Below are 18,330 nucleotides of genomic sequence, written 5' to 3'. Positions count from 1 at the left end.
GGGGGGAGCCCGCACGCATGCGTCCCCGCCGCCCGCCCGGCACCGGCGGCACCGGACCCCCCCAGGACGGGGGGCACGGTACCGGCTGCCCCCCGCCCTCCCGCCCACCCCCGCATCCCAGCGCGGCGGCCAAAATCCTCCCGGTGCCTCCGCAGGCACCGTGCGGCCGCATCGCGCCCCTGGCAGCGGCGGGAGGGCTGGCTGGGTACCGTCTGCCCGGTTTTTTAATTGCACTTTCTGCAGAAAAAATAAACCGAATCCCCGTGCTCCTGTGCTTTTGGTGGCATTTGCTAAGGCTCGGCGTCAGTCGTGCTGCTTGAAACGGTTTTCTGCCACGCAGGAGAATGGTGGTGGTCAGAAAAGGGGCTCGGTGCACGTGCAGAGCCATTTTGGATGAGACCGGTCCCCCGGGCTCCGTGACAGCCGTGCACATATCTGAGATATCTGCATGTGTCAGAGAGAAAAGCCTGTGGCGTAAGGAAGGACACCGTTACCTGGTGGGTGCAACCTATATACAATATATGTGGTCCGTTCTCTGTGGTCTTTACGTGTAAAAGGTGGTTGATGAGACACCTCACCTACGTGGGGACACGCATTCCTACGCACTCCTCCGCCCGTCTCCTCTGCGCACGCGGTGGTCACAGCCCAGCAGCTTTGAGCAGCCCACCTGAACGATTTCCTTCGTCGCACCAGAGATGCTTCAGCTGAAGCCTTTTCTCATTCCCCCCCAGACCTGCCCCACACAGGACAAAACCAGTGCTCCCAGCGGGGCACCGCACCCCGGCACTGGCTCTGCACCCAAGGCCATCACTGCAGTTTATTGTGGTTATCACCACTGGCTCCTGGCCCTTGGTGGCAATGTTCAGCCCCGTCACCATTTGCCATGGGCCAGGAGCTCCCATCTGCAGGGCCTCGGGGTGTGCTCCGACCCCGGTGCGGGGCACGGATCCCTGCACAGCTCCCAGCACCCTGCGGGAATCACTGCGGGTCCCTGCTGTTGTTAATTTGGACCCGGTCCTCCCAGGGATGGCTGTGTGAAGCTTAGCAGAGAATCCATCCCAAAAAATTTACATGGGAAATGAAGTCTCCTTTTCTGTTTGGCTAAATGTCTGCCAGCCTGTTTTAATTTACCCAGCCAGGTTGATTTGCAACTTTCAATTTTCCACCGGTTGGCTGTGACCAGGACACTGGGAAAATTTAGCACTTGAGTTCACCCAACTTCTGCATTTCAAAATATCCCAGCCCGAGACACGCAGGAGAAAACCCTTTCCGTTTTGGAACAACCAGGAGGGAAAAGTCTGAACACGAGAGGTTTTAAAAGCATCAAAATATTTCACATGGAAAACGCCAGAGCAGCCTGGGTCTGTGCAAGCCCCAGCGTCCCCCCAGTGCTCCCGCCAGCCCTGGGGTTTGGCAGGAGGTTGCACCCCGGGAGACCCCATCCCCGGGTGACCCCACACCCCATCCTGCCGTAGGGATGCCCCGGGGCTGGGGAGCACCGGGGGGAGGAAAGCGGGAGGGTGGGGAAGGCTGTCCCCAGGCAAGCGCTGGGGGAGCCGGCAGCAGGCGAGATGCACTCGGTCTCTGCTTCACCAAAAGTTCATCAAAGCCAAAGGATTTTTTATTTTTTTTTATGAAACAGTTGAGATGACTCAGCGGTTTCTGACGCAATCCCCGTTTCATTGGAAAATTCCTAACCAGCTCCTAGTGGCAACTGATTGCTCCCATAAATCACGCAGTGTTATCCCTGGCCGCAGCAGCACGGCTTACGCAGCCCCGGCCTGTCCTCGTGAAATCAGCAGGAGCGATGCCATCGCCTCGGTAGGAGCGAAAACAGCCCCAAAACCAAAATGCACTGGAGAACAGATCCAAAACACAAGCCTCTGTCCAGCTTCACATCGGCCAGACCCCACGGCTCCAACGTGGGTCTGGACCAGCCCCTGCTCCATCACCCCAAAACCCCAGGGCCAGTGCTGTCCCCAAAACCCCAGGGCCGCAGGTGCTGCTGCCGAGGCTGCCGGCAGGTATGGCATTAATCACCGACGGCCAGGCTCAGACGACAGCATTTTTTATCTCCTGGTTTTTGGCATAAGTGTTACAAATGATTTGCAGATGTTATTTACTACTTTTGGGCTTGGAGTAAATTGAGACAAGATGCACCTGCATGGACAGTGAGAGGCTTTCCCACCCAGGGACAGTCGCTGAGGGCTCGTATTGGACTTTCCCAGGGAAATTTAGGATTTGGGTGAGGGTCCCTGAACCAGTCCTGCTCCCCACATCCCGCACTTCGGCAGGGCAGTCCGGCGGTGCCGGCGCTGCACGTTCACCTCCCGGCACCGCACAAGGAGGCTCAGAGCCGCCGGCGCGATGCCCGTCCCTGCAGCAGCGTGGGGCCGGTGGGCTCTTACCCCGACAGCCTCCCCGAGGGACACACGGCAGCCATCCGGCAGGCAGCTGCCAGGCTTTCCATCCCAAACCGGTGCCGTGCATAATTCAGAGTGCGAATAAAAGGAGTGACAGACACTCCAAAATAACGTCCTCCAGCCAGGGGAGAGTCGCCGGCGACTGGCTGCTGCTTTGGCCAGAGAAGTGCCTGCAGAGGAAAGGAGTTTCCTTGGCTGAAATGTGTTCAACAAAGTGCTGGGCTGGGCACTGCTGCTGCTCAGCAGGAGCTGGGGCTGCTCAGCTGAGCGGAGGCACTCTGCGTTTTGCAGGATCAGGCCTTCTCTCACCGAGGGAGGGGTGGGGTGATCCCTTTGCCGCAGCAGCCTTTGCTGCGGTAGAGGGTCCTCCATCCTTGACCTGGAGCAGAGAGAAATGGTAAGCCCCAATCCAGGCACAAGATGTTGAGCGTCTTGCTGTGCTCCCCATCGCGGGACACCTTCCCATCCTGACCCAAGCACCAGTCCTCCGACCCGTCAGAGCTGACTCCCAGCACCACCGAGCCCCAAGCACGTCCCTAGAGCAGGTCCTCCATGAATGATGTACCAGAGGACCTGCTCTTGGTGAACCAGAGCCATGGCCCAGCCACGGGCTACAGCATTCCAGCATGGCTTTCCCAGCAAAATTAGCCCTTTTCTTGCCCAGCCCTCATGCCGGCGCGGCAGTCAGGATGGCTTTGTCATAGCCAGCCCCACCAACATGCCTGCTCAGGTCCAGAAGAGCCAGGCTGGAGGAGGAGCAGGAGCATGGTCTGGAGTCTGTTGGCTCAGGACCCCCCAGCAACTTCATCTTTGCTCAGGAGCGAGACGACTAACTGATTTTCTTCTTTTTTAAGACTGCCTACAGAAGTGACCCATTTGTTCAACACTTCTGCGCAGCTACACGTTATTTCCAGGCGAGCCTGGAGCGGTGTGGGCAGATCTAAGCCATCCACAGAGCGGGTGAGGTCCCTGCATGGCCGGGACATTGCCAGGGGGATCAAAATGTGGCGAAGCCCCAAAAAAAGGCCTTGGGAGCCAGCCCTACCTTCTTCTCAAGAGTTGTGGCTATGGCCTACCACTGGGTAACTAAAACAAGCAAGAGGAGACCAAAAAAGTGTCCTTTAGAGGCAATTCTGGTCCCTTGCAGAGTGACCTACGGCGCAGTATTGCGCAAGGCACTTCATCTCTGCGTGCCTCCATGCAATGTGGATAGCGATGATTTATATCATGTTAGCGTGAGGGTTTCATCCATGGAGATTTGCAAAACGTCGAGTCGAACTGAACAAGCCAAAGCCCCCAAGCTGCTCTTGCCATCAGATTCCCATTAAAAAATATCTCTGGGCAGTTTGAAAGCCACAAGTGACCACAGTGACCCCAGGTATGGTCATGGCCATAGAGTTTCAATGACTTTAAAGGCCTCTTTTTTCTGTGCAGACTTGAATTTTACCTGTCCCCAAAGAGTACACATCCCTGCAAGAACCTGGAGGAGCTTCCAGACAAGTCACGCCTGGTTCGAAATTTTAGCTATGCAAAGATTTAAAAAAAAAAAAAAGTACAAAGCCTTTTCTTTTAATGGAATGAGTCTCGCATGGAAGTTGTGCAGTATTGTGCTGAGGGACATCAACTATGCAGCATTGCCAACCACAGGCATTCAAAAATCATGAGTCAGACTCCCCAAAACCCTAAGACTGTTTTCATTCCCTTCTGGATTTTGAGCCTTGAAGCATCACAGCTTCAAGCTTTTCTCTTCAGAAAATGACATTTTTGACCAACAGGGTGAGAGCTGAGACCCTGACATCGTTACTGGCCTCCAAGAGTCGTGACTGTAAAAAAAAGCCCCATTAAACACCATGAAACGAGCAATAAACCCCTGCAGTGCCTCCCCGAATTTGGCAGCGGGATGGCCGCCCCGGGACACCCCGAAGGGTACGAGCAATGGGAAACTGGTGACAAGAAAAGAGATGTCCTCACCGTTCACAGTGACATGCTTGTAATGGGCCACGACAGGGTAGAGGAGAAGGGAAGAGTGAAAAAAACCCTTAAGGAAAAAAGAAGCAGGGATACCTGCAAGGAATATGCATAACAGATTTATTCAACAGGGAGACAGGAAGAGGGACTTTTTTTAAGGGCCAGTATTCAGCTAAAGTTGCCTAAAATGGGGCCAGGCCTTACGGAGAATGGATATTTTAAGTGGCAATTTATTCCACTAATAAAAAAAGAAGGATGCAGGTGCTTTGGCAGGGCTGTGGACGGGAGCGGGTGAGAGCCGCGGTTGATCAGAGCCGGGTCTGCAGCACCGGCCGTGCGAGGGGCTCAGGCACAGCTGGTGGCTCTGCATTTATTGGGCTCCTTTTCCCTGGTGCCAGGGCCCGTGTATGGATTTCAGCTCTCCAGAAAGCACTGCGTGCACCGGCGTCTCACGCAACGGCTCTGGTCACAGGCTGCGGTAGGTAAGGAGAGGTATTTATCCAGATGCTACAGCCGTCCCTTCTCCAGCTGGGCAGGGAAGGGCTTGTGCCCATGGGCTGCTCCACGCTTGCACCAGGCCCTTTCACGCCAGGAGGTTTCTTGATCAAATTCCCAAGGCAGAGCCGCAAGAAGACAAGAAATCTTTGCAAGCTGGATGGTGCCGTGCTCGTCAAATTGCTCAGGGCTGCTGGGGGCTGACCGTGCTGCTCCAGAGCCGCGGCTTTTGCACATCGTCCTGCTGAAACCAAGCCATCGTCCGGCTTTTCACTGTTATCCCTAAGTCCAGAGTGCACGAGTCAGTGTTGTGGAGATGAAAAATTAGACTCTGACGTAATGGAAGTGGTAAATAACACTTTGCAGTAAGCACAGAATTGGCGCAGCCGTCCGTGCATACCAGCTCACACCAACCCTTGCATTGCAGCGCTGCAAACTGCAAGCCCATACAGAAGCTGCAACCTTGACTCACCATTTTAGTGTTGTTATCACCATTATTTCAAACCCAGCAGTAACTGGGGACACGCAGTGGAGCAGGTTTCGATTCTGATACAGTCTACACCTCACACAGATGAAAGATCATCCTATACTTACCCCAAGGAGAATATACTCTCCATACTCTCAGTTGGCACAGATCCCTCATCCTCTGTTCCAATATATACTCCTTTCAAACTATCACCCTCATATTAAAAATAAAACAAAGCTATCCGTGTCTCTCTCCTTCACTGCAATGTCTGAGTTGAAAGGGTAGAAGTGCTTACAGAAAGTCATGGCTAATGTTACCCTGGAAGGATCCAGGACAGCATACCAGAACCTGGTTTTGGCATCTGGGAACCAGTTTTCAGCCATATATATCACCGTTCCTGCGTGCACTCTGGTCCACACAAAATTAGCCCTGTGGAATGCAGATTTAAAATTCCCTTTCCAGAAGTATTTAAATGCAGGAGCTAAAATTTGCTCTTTCTACATTTCCTACCTGTTTAGGAGTGAAGGAACAAAGCCCTGGCCCTTTGTTATTTGGGTTCCTTCCCGGGAAGGGTTGCAAAGCCCACGTCTAGCACTGCGGTTTGTTTGCAGCCTGAACAAAGACCTTTTAAGCAGCAGCTCCCGACAGGAGCTCACCACCTGCCTGCCCCTTGCCTTGCGGTTTACTTTGGGGTCTCTTTTTCAATAATAGCTGGAACACGTGTGCAAGCCGGTGTGGGTTTTTTTTGCTCTATGCCTACAGCGCTGGCTGCAAACCAAACGCCAGCCCAGGGTGTGCAGCTGGGAGAGAAAAAAAAAAAAAAGAAACAACAACCTGTGGAATGTTTTCTTGATCCTGAGAGCTCCAACACTTCCCTGCTCGGGGAGCGCTTGCCACGGCTGGCGCTCGCTGCATCCAGCAGCCAACGGGGTTTCCTTTCCAGTGGGCTCCAGCTAGGCTTTGGGCAAGGGACGGGGGCGAGGGGGATGCATTTAACGACTGCTTGATCATATTTTTCAACTGATGCCATTTGGCTTGTTGCACAACCACCACCCTTGCACGTCCTTGCAAATGGTGGCTTGTTGCACAACTGCCACGTCCTTGCAAATGGTCCCATGAGGGCAAGGGGGGCTGCTTTGCACCCAGACGTGGAAGTTTGTCCTCACCAACAGGTTCTGAGCTTTTTTTTTCACCTCTCTGACACCAGCCTCATGGCCACAAAAGCAGGGCGGACGCGGTTTTCTCAGCCAGGAATCCAGAGCGGTTTGTGCAACCAGCTAACCCCAACCCCACTCGAAACCCTCCTGGAGACAAGCCCCGCCGTGCAGCACGCAGCGGCCCCGAGCACCCTGCTCGTTCCAAGCAGCTCATGCAAGAATAACACAGAATAACGGATACATCTGAGGATATGGCACAGAAAAGGAACAGGGTATTCGGGGTGTGCTGGCGCTCGGCTCCGCTTCCCGCTCAGGGCTGGATGCCTGGGGAGAAGCAGAGGGTATTTATGTGCTGGCTTGGAGGGATTAATTTTCACAGTAAATAGGGACACCAGAGTTTTGCACTATTTCTTGGTAGAGATTCAATTCTGCAGGGGTTTGTGGTAAGTTTATGGCTTGTCGAGGCAGGAGGGCGGCTGGAGACGGGGTGCGGGCAGCGTGGAGCCCCTGCGCTCTGTGAAGGGATCCTGCCTGCAGCCGGCCGGGGAACGGGGATGGTTCCTGCAATATCAGCTAAAAATGGGAGCCCTACGCAGCTCACCTCAGCTGTGCCCGAGGAAGGCTCTCAGCACAGCCCTCTTGGGTCAGTGCTTTAACGCTGCCGTGCCATTCTCACTGCACACACAACACCCCCACGCGTCCCCTCCCGGCGCCCTTTCCAGCTTGGCTCGGGTGGCTTAAAGAGCCTATTTTTCTCCGTGCATGCCTGCTTTTCCACCAGCCCCCCTCCCAGGGGACAGGCGAGCCCGTCCTATCGGCCTCAGAAATGGTGGCTCATATCGCAGCTCACAGCCTCCTCCCCAGACTCCCAGCCACAAAGGCAGTTGCTCAAGCGTAGCATTCCTGCTCCCTGCGTCCCGGGAACAGCTGTACCGAAAAGATGCCGAGAATCCCTGCGAGGCTCCAAGGAAAAGATATTAACCCAGGAGGGGAGCAGCAGTGATATAATAAAAAGTCGTAATAAAAGAGAGAAGCCACTGAGTGGATTAGCAGCCCAAACGCTGCTTGGCTTTTGGTCTCCTTTCCTCCAGCTTTTCTGCACCGCATGACGAGCTGCTCAAATTCCTCCACCCCAGAGACGCTCAGCTCCTGAATTTCAGACAGATCTCCTGGAGGTGTCCACTCTGCAAAGCCTGAGGGCATGGCTGAGAAACTTAACTGCACTTAACTCCACCCGAAGGCGCAGGAGGGCACGTAGGCACGCGTGGCGTAGCAGGCGTTGGACGCTGCATCGCACGAGCTCCTCGATGCCTGTGCTCTGCTAGAGCAGGGCCACCCGCTCCAGGTATGCCCTCGCAGGGAAATAAAAGGCAGATTTGGAGCTTGGTGTGTATTTCTCAGGTACAGCAAGGGTAGGAGGATACGTCCCACTGTTTTAAAACCCCCTGGTACCTGCCATGTACCAGTTCTTCCCTACTTTGTGCCAGCGCGGAGCAGAGGATGGTTTTTCCCTGCTGGGCCGCTCCAGCAGCCCTGACCCAGGCTCGGCGTGGGGCCAGTGGGATGCAGAGGTGGGGTGTGCCCATGGGGAGCAAGCAAACCCCCAGTCCTCACCCACTGTGCACCCAGATCCGCCACCCAGCACAAGGCGTGCAAGGACGCCATTCCCCTTCGCTCCTTTAGAAACACCCGGGGCGATATCGGGGGCACAGAGCATCTGCCGCTGGGAGCCGCCGGCTGCGTCAAGAATTTCGCTGTCGGGGAGAGACAGGAGTGAAGGGGGTGGCTGCGGCAGCAGCAGCTGTTCCCTGCCCGCAGCCCTCCCAGCCACACAGGGCATTTAAATTTTAAAGTACGCTCACCACGGCTGTTTTCTCCACCATCTCCGTCCAGCTCGCAGAGACCTCATCCCCGGGAGCCGCTGGCCGACGAGGCACCCATGGGTTCGCTGCTGGCCAAGCTCCTTCTGCCCACCATCAGCACCTTGGTCTTCCTCCCCACCATCAGCATCGCGGCCAAGCGGCGCTTCCACATGGAAGCCATGGTCTACTTCTTCACCATGTTCTTCGTGGCGGTAAGATGTCCCCGTCCCCCCCCACCGTGTGTTTCATCCCTCCAAATGCCCCCTGCATTGGGTCTCCACTGAGAAGGGGAGGTGGGTCTCACCCAACAGCAGCGAGCGTGACCCCAGAAAATCCATTTTCAGTTATGTCCCACTGTGTGCAGCGCTGAGTAGCTGATTCTTCAGTTTAGGATGTCCTACGGGGTGGCCTTACATAGATTTAATGGTGTTTTATGGTTGTGAGGTTAGGGAGAGGGTCTGGGTGCAAAGCAACTTGATTGATTCGCAATGTTTTGGAGCTGGTTTTTCTCTTTGTTTTACAGCTGGTAAGTGGCCATGCTGAATTTGGAGTTTAAATTGTATCCAGAGTCTCTTGCTATGCTTCTGTCATTTTAGCCAAAAGCACGTAGTCGAATTATTGATTTTGCAATTGCTAACTGGTGATGGGAGCAATGCTGGAGTCAGGGGAGTTTCTGCACTGGGAAAGGAAAGACTAAAACATGCTGCTGAGCTATCAAGAAAAATAATTATGAAGCCCCCACGCTGGCAGAGCAGTTTGAAAACGCGTGTTTCACCAGGCTCAGAACCACCCTGCCTTCCCTTTCGTGGGAATAATGAGTGGAGAAAGTCAGTTGTCTGTACATATACAAAATAATTCATATTCCTGCTCCTGGCAGTAAGCTGCCCTGCGCTTTGTATCGCTAAGTGCCTCTGTACACACACGGGTTGAGCACCTAAAGCAGCATTCCCACTGGAAAAAATCTGTTTAACCCCATGGTAATGCTCTGCTAAAGAATATGAAGGAAATAGCCCAGCAACTCAACCAATACTGCATTTACCTCTTCTCCCCACCCATCTCAAGGCACCTCATAGGGGTTGTCACATCCCTCGCACAGAGACAGAGAAACTGAGGCAGGGAGTAGATAAAGGACCTTCGTGGTGTGAAAAGCTCTTCCACGGCAGCGCTGAGGGTAAAGCAGGGCTCTGAACCAGGCCAGTCTCTTATTCCTAAGGATCCACCATTTAGGCCTCCAATTAAAGCACAATGCAGGGGGAGAAATTCTGCCAGTTCCATAAAAACTACAGGACTAGTTAATAAAAACGTCCCAACCGAGCCCCCCCCCAGCTCCCCAGGGAAGCCAGACATCTACAGTTTCATTCTGCACCGGTTTTGTGTCTGCTCCACCTCCCCGAGAAGTCAATAGGAAAATTGGCATGTGTTTCGACGGGAGGTGGAACAAGTCCTCCTCGAAGAGACTGAAGAGGCAAAATATCTGTGCGTGGGGAAGGGAAGGCAGCTGCCAGCATGGTCGGGGGGGTAGGAAGGGCAGCAGCTGCTGCTGTTGCCTTTCTTGTAGCATCCCCCTCCTCCTCCCCCAGGAGACCTCATCAGAGCAGTGAAAGCATATGTCCATCGCAGACAAGTGCTGCGATGCCGGCCAGAAACACGCTTTTTGTCTTCCACCGCTTCTTCCCCCCGTCTCTGGACTGCTCGAACCCAATCTCAAGCAGAGAAAAGAATTACGGCCGTGGTGCAATCTTTTCTAGAAACCGCAACGAGCCAAAGGACTTGCAGCAATTCCCATTATAAATAATATCAGCATCCCCGCTGGGCCATGACAGCGAGGATTGTTCCAAAGGCGTCCTGCCAAGCGGTGAAGGGACTCCTTCAGAAAGAGCGAAGCTTGCTGGTGCTACCACTAGAAAACTCGCAGGGCTGAGTGCTCGGAGGAAAAGGCGAGCGCCAGGCAAACGCTGGGAGCGTTCCTCTGATCGCTCTGGAAAATTTCTCTTGGCTTGGTTTGCATCTATGTTGCATGACAATGGGTTTTTTTGCAAATAACCTAATCAATGAGCTAACGGGCAGGAACCAGCAGCTTTTAAGGGAATGCACTAATGAGTGAATTCTCCAGCATGCAGACTCTGGCCATATAAACTCTAATTAGCCTGACAGTGACCTGGCATCTATACACGTCATCAGGACACTCATTTTGAATTGTTTTACAAGAATCTTTCGCAATCAGAACCATAACCTCAGAGTCCTCCTTCTGCTGGAGAGGACGTCCTCGCACCGCCTGGGGCTCGGCTCCGAGCAGCGTGGTCATCAGATTGCAAGTTCTGGCACAGACCAGGAGGCAAACTAAAGCTCGTCCACAAATAATGTGTACTAAGAGAGCAGAATGCTGATTCTCAGGCAATTTGCAATTGGGAACGGTGACATTATATCTCAGGTATATTCATTACTGCATATCAGTGACCCTGGTGTATATGAGACTGTCCTGTTCCTGGCTGTCCATCCTCTCAACAGCCATGAAAAGGCTGTTTCAAACCAACTGATAAAAACAGAAGTATTTTATTTTACCTTAGCAGCCTGTGGGCAGAGAACTAGCTTTCTTAATGCTTTTTTTTTTTTTTTTTTAAATAGATTTACCATGCATGTGACGGCCCTGGCTTATCAGTGCTGTGCTTCATGCGCTATGATATCCTGGAGTACTTCAGCATCTATGGAACAGCTCTGTCCATCTGGGTGTCCCTGATGGGTAAGCACTGGTCTCCCGTGGCTCCTGCAGAGCACCAGCGCTTGCAGGTTGGGCAGGATTTGTCAGCATCGCTGGTGGGACGGTTAGCGGGTACAGCCCCCAGAAATGCTGCTGCCTTTGAGCTCTCATCTGCAAGACTTAGCTCTGAGACTGTCTTTTATGGAAGTCAGCCCGTGCTAAGGTTTAATCCATTTTTATATCATTCGTGCCTTGGAAAGCCGTTGCACTCAATGGGGTCCAGACACACATGAAAACCGTCCTGAGTGGTGGCTGGGGAAGTTTTGCTCTTGGAGATAAACAGAGCTCTGGCGCCAGGTGTTTGTGTTAGTGGGGTATTCTTCTGCCTTCACCAGCCCTTATGGATGTCCTTACAACAGCAGAATTATTTATTTCAAATTGGCAAGTAACACATGCAGCCTTGTGCTTTTGTTCCAAGCAGGGCAGTACTATGAGATGGCTTAGTTTGAAACCTCATATATCAGGGAATCTCCCATTTCTCCTCATTTTCCCCATACTGAGCCCATCAGCTTGTTCAGCCCTGACTTGGGAGCATGAAGAAATGCAGAATCTGCCACTTCCCTTGGTAGCATGCAAATCAAAGTGGTTTAGTCAAAACAAATATATCTTCCTAGTCTATCAAAAGCCTAGTCTGGGCTGATGGGAAGTATTAGATCTGCTTAGAAAAAGCAGAAATATATTTCACTTCCTTTTTATTAAAAGCCCTGACCTTGCCCTATTACTCAGTTTTCCTTTTCCCACATTCCCTTCACTCTTTTTTTCTCATTTTGTTCCTCATTTGCCACTGAAACAAGGTATAATAGAAACAAAAAAAAATATGACAGAACTAAAGGAGGACGAAGACTTCAAACCTATTGTTTTCCCTTTTTGTCAACATGCTTCTTGGAAGGATGTGAGTATTTCTGACAGGAGAAGAGAGTAGGGTAAGGAGAGAGATGAGGGCACTGTCACTTTCCAACAGCAAAGGCTTTGCTCAACAGATTCGGACCATCTCTACCAGCCGCACACCCAGTCCCCGCTCCAGCCAAGCAGGGTCCCCAGCCCTCCTGGTGCTGAGCTGGGGTCACCAGGCTGATGCACAGCCCCAAAACTCCCATAGGACCTTCTCCTCTGCCCCTCGGGGCTGCAGGGGTGGTGCAGGACCCCTGGCTGGGATGGGGGGCTCCAGCAGCCCCTGAGCCCAGCAGGAGCCGCGGGGCAGCACCCCCGTCACCAGGCGCAGGTCCACCCCTCCTCCCTTCACCGCCGAGCAGCGCAGACAGAGCATTCCCTTTCCAGGGCATGCGATGGGATAAATCTTCCATGCAGGGGAAAATGAGTGAGAGAAATATCAACCTTAGAAATGGCTCTGTTCCCCCAAGGCGCGAGTCCCAATGTGGGCTCCCACACTGTCCATGGCACTTCAGTGCTCTCTCTGCTCGACTAGAAAAGGCAATGAGACAAATCAGCTCCAAAGGGCATTTTCAGTAGATAACAGCAGTGTCAGGGTAGGTCAGAGCCAATCCAGACACTTTGGCTCCCTGCAGCAAAATTCAGCTTGATTGCTTCATTACTGCATTCAAAAACCTTGCAAAAAATACAAATCCCGGACTACAATGTTTAAAATATTGACCCGCAGGGAAACAACAGAGATTAAAATGCGGACATTATCCCTTAGCCAAACTCCCTATAAAACCACGATCCAAGGACATGGAAGGTGTGGTGACTGAAGCCCAGGGAAGCCTCTCGCTGTGGCTTGTAAAGCCCGAGCGCACATGTGCGGACACAGACCCTCGGGCACGCTTCCCGGAATGCAAATCCAGGACAGCCATAACACAGCTGTGCGAGCTGGAAAAGCATGGAGCCCACTGGGATCCATAACTTTTATCAGTTATTACCCCATTCTGTGCTAAACAAAAGCCTCTAATAATTTACTCACACTGGCGACTTCCAGCTTGCAAATCTCAGGCAGGTGCCGGCACGGCCGGGCAGCCCGGTCCCCATCGCACCAGTGAGCTCGGTCCTACCAGAGCGGGGTGATGGAGGCTGCATCGGGGTGAGCCAGAAAGTTTGGGAGGGCTGGAGATGCAGGATGAACCCAAGAGCCGATGGCAGGCTCATTGGGTGCAAGCATCTTTGCAATCGCCTCCAACTTCTGGGTTGAGGCAGGAAAGGAGAATACGGGTGGGACACCTGCTTTACCTTCCACATGCAACACTGAGTGCAAGACCTCTAAAATCAGCTCTTAGACCTACAACTCCAATGCCTCGGGACAGTTTGCTTTGCCCCCATGTGCCTCAGTTTCCCCAAGGCATAAGAAGGGCAAACCAGACCTGGATGCAATGCTGAGGGTCACCGGGGCAGGCAGGACAGACCCCAGTAAGGCTTTAGGAGAGCAGCCGAGGAAGGGGGTGGGTGAGCTGATGCTCCTTGTGCTCGGTGCCGCACAGCCCTGGCAGAGTTTGATGAGCCGAAGAGATCGACCTTCGTCATGTTTGGCGTCCTCACCATCGCCGTGAGGATCTACCACGACCGCTGGGGCTACGGCGTCTACTCGGGACCCATCGGGACGGCCGTCCTGGTGATCACCGTGAAATGGGTACGTAGGGAAGGGCACCGCGCCGGGGCTTTGTGGGATGCTTGCGGTGGGGAAGGGACTGAGCCCCACACGGAGGGGTCCGACCTGTGCCAGTAGTTTCCTCCTCGAGGTCCAGCTCTCGCAGCACAGGCCATCACGGTGATTAAACAGCACTTCTCCTTCAACCCGAGCAGAAAGCAGGCAGACAGCAAGCAGCCTTTGTGATAAACGCCAGATTCGATTGGTCTGAGCAATCTACCACATCTCCTGTCCCTGCGTTTCTAATCAGGACGAACGTATTTATGGAGTTTTTACAGCTACACAGAGGCAGAGGGGTCTGGTAAAGTGCCCCGGAGCTGGTGGAAGATGTGCATAAAACACGGTGATAAAGTGGGAAGGGATCTGCCTGTAGTCTGCCTGAATCTGGCTGGCAGCTCCTGGGACAGTCGGGCACCGTGCCGCAGCGTGTCCCACGCACAGCAGATGCCGCGGGCCCGGGCGGAGCACGGGTGGCAGAGCCCTTGGCAGGAGCAGGCATGGCCGTAAAAAGGAAAGGAGAAGGATTCAGTGATGGGGTAAAAATTGCAGGAAGATGCTGCCAAGTGTCATGGAAATACAGTGATGCAAGTCCCAGCTACAAACTGTCACTAAGCCCCCTCTGCCGCCCAGCCAGCAGCTAAAAGCAAGTGGCCACGATGGGGAGGGGATGGGCAAGGAGGGGACCGAGGCACAGGGCCACCTGCATCCCTCAGCCCGAGGATGCTGTGCTGGGATCCGCTCTCCCAGATGCTGGGTTTGCGAGGGCACACGCTTCCCGAGCTGGGTTTGGGGGTGAATGTTAAGAAAACAGGATGATGGTCAGGGATGAAGCAGGAAGACCCCTTGCAGCACGCAGGCAGAGGTGCTCCCCACGTGCAGGCAGACCCCGCAGCTTGGGGGAACCAGGCTGCAGGCTTTGCCTGCTTTTATTTCAGCATTCATGGGATCTTTCGGATGCAGAGCAGCCAGCTAAATCCGGGTGAATACACTTGGTGCGCTCTCTCTTTCCTTCCAGCTACAAAAGATGAAAGAGAAGAAAGGGCTCTATCCAGACAAGAGTGTCTACACCCAACAGATCGGTCCTGGCTTCTGTTTTGGGGCGTTAGCACTGATGCTGAGGTTCTTCTTTGAGGTACCTGTTTGCACACTCAATCCCTCTGACTTTACAAGGTGTAAAGGACGTTACCAAGATAGGAGACCTCCCCCTTCATACCGCTGGGCATCCAGCCTTGGACAAAATCTAGCTCAGGTGCGGGTCTCCAGGGTTGGCGTGCCGGGGTCCGGCGGCAGGGACGAGGGTCCCTCCCTGCTTGTCCCCATCCCCTGGCCCATAACTGCGGTGTGGGCAGGGACAGATGTGACAGCGAGTGACACGCAGGGTGATGCTCACTCTCTTTTCCCCCCGTTAAGTGAGTTGCAAGGACAAGGGCCACGCTTTCTTCAGCCATACACAGTCCTCAAAATGGTTTTGTCAAATGCGAGCAGGGTTTTTTTGGAAACCGGGCACGGGTGACTTAAGGACACCTCACGGAGCCACAGCAGGGACTGGATATGACCCAGGCATGGCCAGATCCAAAGCTGGCTCACGCCAAAGAAAAGACTCTCAGTTGACTCCCAGGGGCACTTGATCTCGTGTTCATAACCTTTTGCTCTCGCCGCTGGCCAGTCCGCCCGTCCCACACAAAAAGGTCCGTCTGTCCCGCGCGGGGAAGGCGATAACCCCCCGACACAGCTGCCGGTCGCGCCTGCGCTCAGCCCCGCTGTTACGGCTGCTCTGTGCATTGGGAGCTGCTAGATACAACCTCACAGTCATCCCCAAGGATTATTTTTCAAAGCATTTAGTAATTGCAAATTCTAGCAGAACATAAAAATGTCACTTAGCAGAAACCGCCTCCCCCCGCGCCCCGGCCTCGCCGCCGCGTCCTTTGCGGGGTAATGAAACACTTCATTCAAGAATTGGGAAATGTGCAAATTGGAATGTGTTAAATCCACTTTGCTTTTTTTTTTAAGGCTGGAAATCCTTTCTTCTCTGACAGCAAAAAAGAGGCAGAAGGCTCAGGAATTTTTTTTATTCCTTTCCTTTTGGCTACTTGTAAAAACCTAATGTTTTGCACCTAACGCAGAGCCCCCCAGCACCGCTGCTCCCGCGGCCCCGGCAGGTCTCGCTAACGCTCTCCCCACTTGCAGGAGTGGGATTACACCTATGTGCACAGCTTCTACCACTGCGCCTTGGCCATGGCCTTCGTGCTGCTGCTGCCCAAGGAGAACAAGAAGGCCGGGGGCGCCGGGACCCCCGCCAGGCTGGACTGCTCCACGCTCTGCTGCTGCGTCTGAGCCGCCCGGGCGCGCGGGGCGCTTGCTTTTCTACTCCTGGGGTGATGGAGGGGTGCAAGCCGAAAGCAAAATGCCTGCCCGCAGCATTTTCCTCTGGGACACCAGCATCTTTTCCCACCAGCTCTGTGCATGCCCCGGGCTTTTCTTCCCTGGAATTTTCACCTTTCCACCACCAGCCCTAGCACAGGCTGCACTTGCGGTTTGTTACATATCCGTACTTCTCCCTGGAGAAGCACTTGTCTGGGCTGCAACCCTCAGGAGACCCTGGCACTCTCGGGCCATGTCACGGTCCGGGCTGTCACCTGCACCGGCCCAGGAGGACCCGAGTTGTCCCCTCCATGGGAGTTTGCCCAGCCTGAGCACTCGGGGCTTCGTTTGTAACGCCCAATTAACAGAACCTGTATTTTTGTGAGATATTTACTATTTTATTTATGCATTCTCTTGATGTAAATAATACATACTAACAAAGACTTTGCAAGTGTGCAATGCCAGTGTTTCCTAAGCGGTGCAAGAAACTTCCCAGCTCCGCTCCGCTCAGTCGAGGGCAGATGCCAGCCCCAACGTGGAGCTCCGGGCATGGCCACCCCCTCCCCTGCCCACAGCCCCCCCGGCCTGGAGGGAGCTGCAACATTGGGCACTTTGTCCTTGCAGACCTGCCCGGGCGGCGCGGGCGGCAGGTGCGCTTGCGGAGAGCCTCCTTGGTATGGAAAGTACATGGAAAATTAGGCAGAGAAAAGAAGCTCCTGGAGGGAGGGGGAAGGCTGTAAGCCTATAACATCTCCTCTAACAGACTATTTACTATAGCAGAAGTGTATGATTTATTTAGACTGTCTGGGAAAAACGCCAAGACTATATGTCATGGACAATTAGAGCAGTATTGATATACAGTGATGTCCACAGAAAGCCCACATTAAGCCTGGGTTCCTCTGGAAGAGAAATCCACCCCGGTCATTTATCAGAGCAACTTCCTGCAACGGGGCAACAACCAAAACTGAATGAGCTTCCAACAAAAATATAAATGAATTATGAACCCCCGAGCAACCAAGAGTCCCTGGCAAGCGGTGGCACAGCTGATGCAGCTGCACGCAGAGGCAGCGCTAGCAATGAGTTTACAAAGGGTTCACCAGCACCTAAACCAACGCAGCACACCAGGTCTTTCTGAGCATCCAGCCCCCAGGATGTTTTGCAGGATGCTCTGAGGGTTTGCATGCAACACTTTCCCCATTGCTTGCCTGCTACTGGAGTACTTTGCCACGCAAGGACTGCTCAGGGTGTCCCAAAAAACAGTCCCAAGTGCTTTGACTCCTAGTTCAGAGCTGAGTGCAAGAAGCACCTTGGCACTATATGCAAGAGCTGCCTCCGAGGGTGCGCAGCCGCTTCCCAAGGGGTCACGCACACGGGTGTCCCACGGCCAGGGCCACGCTGGCTCCCTCTGAGCCACCCCGAGGACATCTCTGGGTGTGCATTATCCGACGCACAAATACTCAACGCTGACCCTCCCCGGGAGCCTGACCAGCAGTGCCAGCAGCCTCTGTCCCTCCGCACACCATTTGCCGCTTGCTGCAGCCACTGATCAGAGGCACCCAAACCCCTCAACTCATTTTGTGACTGCTCGGCCCCTCCTGGGCTGCAGTGACATGCGGTGACACGCATAACCCCGCAGCAAGCCCTGGCAGTTCACGGGAAAGCGTGGGCATGGGGAGAACCTTGTGCAGGTAAAGCTGGGTAACTGCAATGCTGAGCAGGAGGGAAAAAAGGGTGGCAAACCCCATGCAAACAAGGAGGGCATGTTAGCTGAGCCCCAACTGAGTAAATGAAAGCTCCTGCTCCCACCTGCCATGCATCCAGGTGTTACACCAAAAAAACCCCAAAAGTATATTGCATACAATAAAATCCCAGGCAAGGTTACTTTTTTCCCCTCTCCCTGCTGATGCCCCAGGGTGCTGCTCCGCCTGTGCAAACCATTCATCCCTTTGCACCCACTGTGGGACCAGCACCCACCCTTGGGGCTGAAACACAGCCGGACACGTCCGCAGGGTCCCTGCCACGGCACCAGCCCCGTGCCGGCAGCAGCACCCGCTGCGGCGGGACTGGGCACCCTGACACCCGGGAGGAGGGTACATGGGCTGAATTCACTATCGCTGGTGCAGGATATCCCCTGCAATACAAATGCAGGGAAATATTATAAACATTTACAGCAACGTAGACAAAACAGTCTCTTGTAACCTTTTAGTGCTGCTGAGAGCTTTGCCTGTAAGAGCTCTTGAGCCC

At 53.8% G+C, this 18,330-nt stretch overlaps 1 protein-coding gene across 2 annotated transcripts; it reads left to right on the top strand.

Annotated features, from left to right (window-relative positions):
- Window positions 1-7,696: 7,696 nt before the first annotated feature.
- On the top strand, window positions 7,697-16,221 carry MYMK (myomaker, myoblast fusion factor). Of its 2 annotated transcripts, XM_009476988.2 has the most exons (6): window positions 7,697-7,854; window positions 8,403-8,583; window positions 10,997-11,111; window positions 13,559-13,707; window positions 14,741-14,857; window positions 15,913-16,221. In XM_009476988.2, the coding sequence occupies exons 2-6, from the start codon at window positions 8,449-8,451 to the stop codon at window positions 16,057-16,059; spliced, it is 663 nt and encodes a 220-aa protein (XP_009475263.1). In that variant the 5' UTR covers window positions 7,697-7,854; window positions 8,403-8,448; the 3' UTR covers window positions 16,060-16,221. The 2 variants fall into 2 exon arrangements, with proteins under 2 accessions (XP_009475263.1, XP_087609391.1); XM_087753265.1 differs by lacking the exons at window positions 7,697-7,854; window positions 8,403-8,583 and adding an exon at window positions 10,752-10,919.
- Window positions 16,222-18,330: the final 2,109 nt, after the last annotated feature.

The sequence above is a fragment of the Nipponia nippon genome, unplaced genomic scaffold (assembly GCF_047370975.1).
Source record: "Nipponia nippon isolate SJK-2023a ecotype South Korea unplaced genomic scaffold, ASM4737097v1 scaffold_16, whole genome shotgun sequence".
In the NCBI taxonomy this organism is placed as follows: domain Eukaryota; kingdom Metazoa; phylum Chordata; class Aves; order Pelecaniformes; family Threskiornithidae; genus Nipponia; species Nipponia nippon.
The sequence above is the reverse complement of the archived record's forward strand: the minus strand, read 5'-3'. Positions and strand labels throughout refer to the sequence as shown.

Coding starts and splice junctions, on each gene's coding strand:
- MYMK (XM_087753265.1), top strand. CDS start 10,752: ATGCTGATTCTCAGGCAATTTGCAATTGGGAACGGTGACATTATATCT. Junction 10,920..10,996: donor ACCAACTGATAAAAACAGAA/GTATTTTATTTT, acceptor TTTTTTAAATAG/ATTTACCATGCATGTGACGG. Junction 11,112..13,558: donor CATCTGGGTGTCCCTGATGG/GTAAGCACTGGT, acceptor GGTGCCGCACAG/CCCTGGCAGAGTTTGATGAG.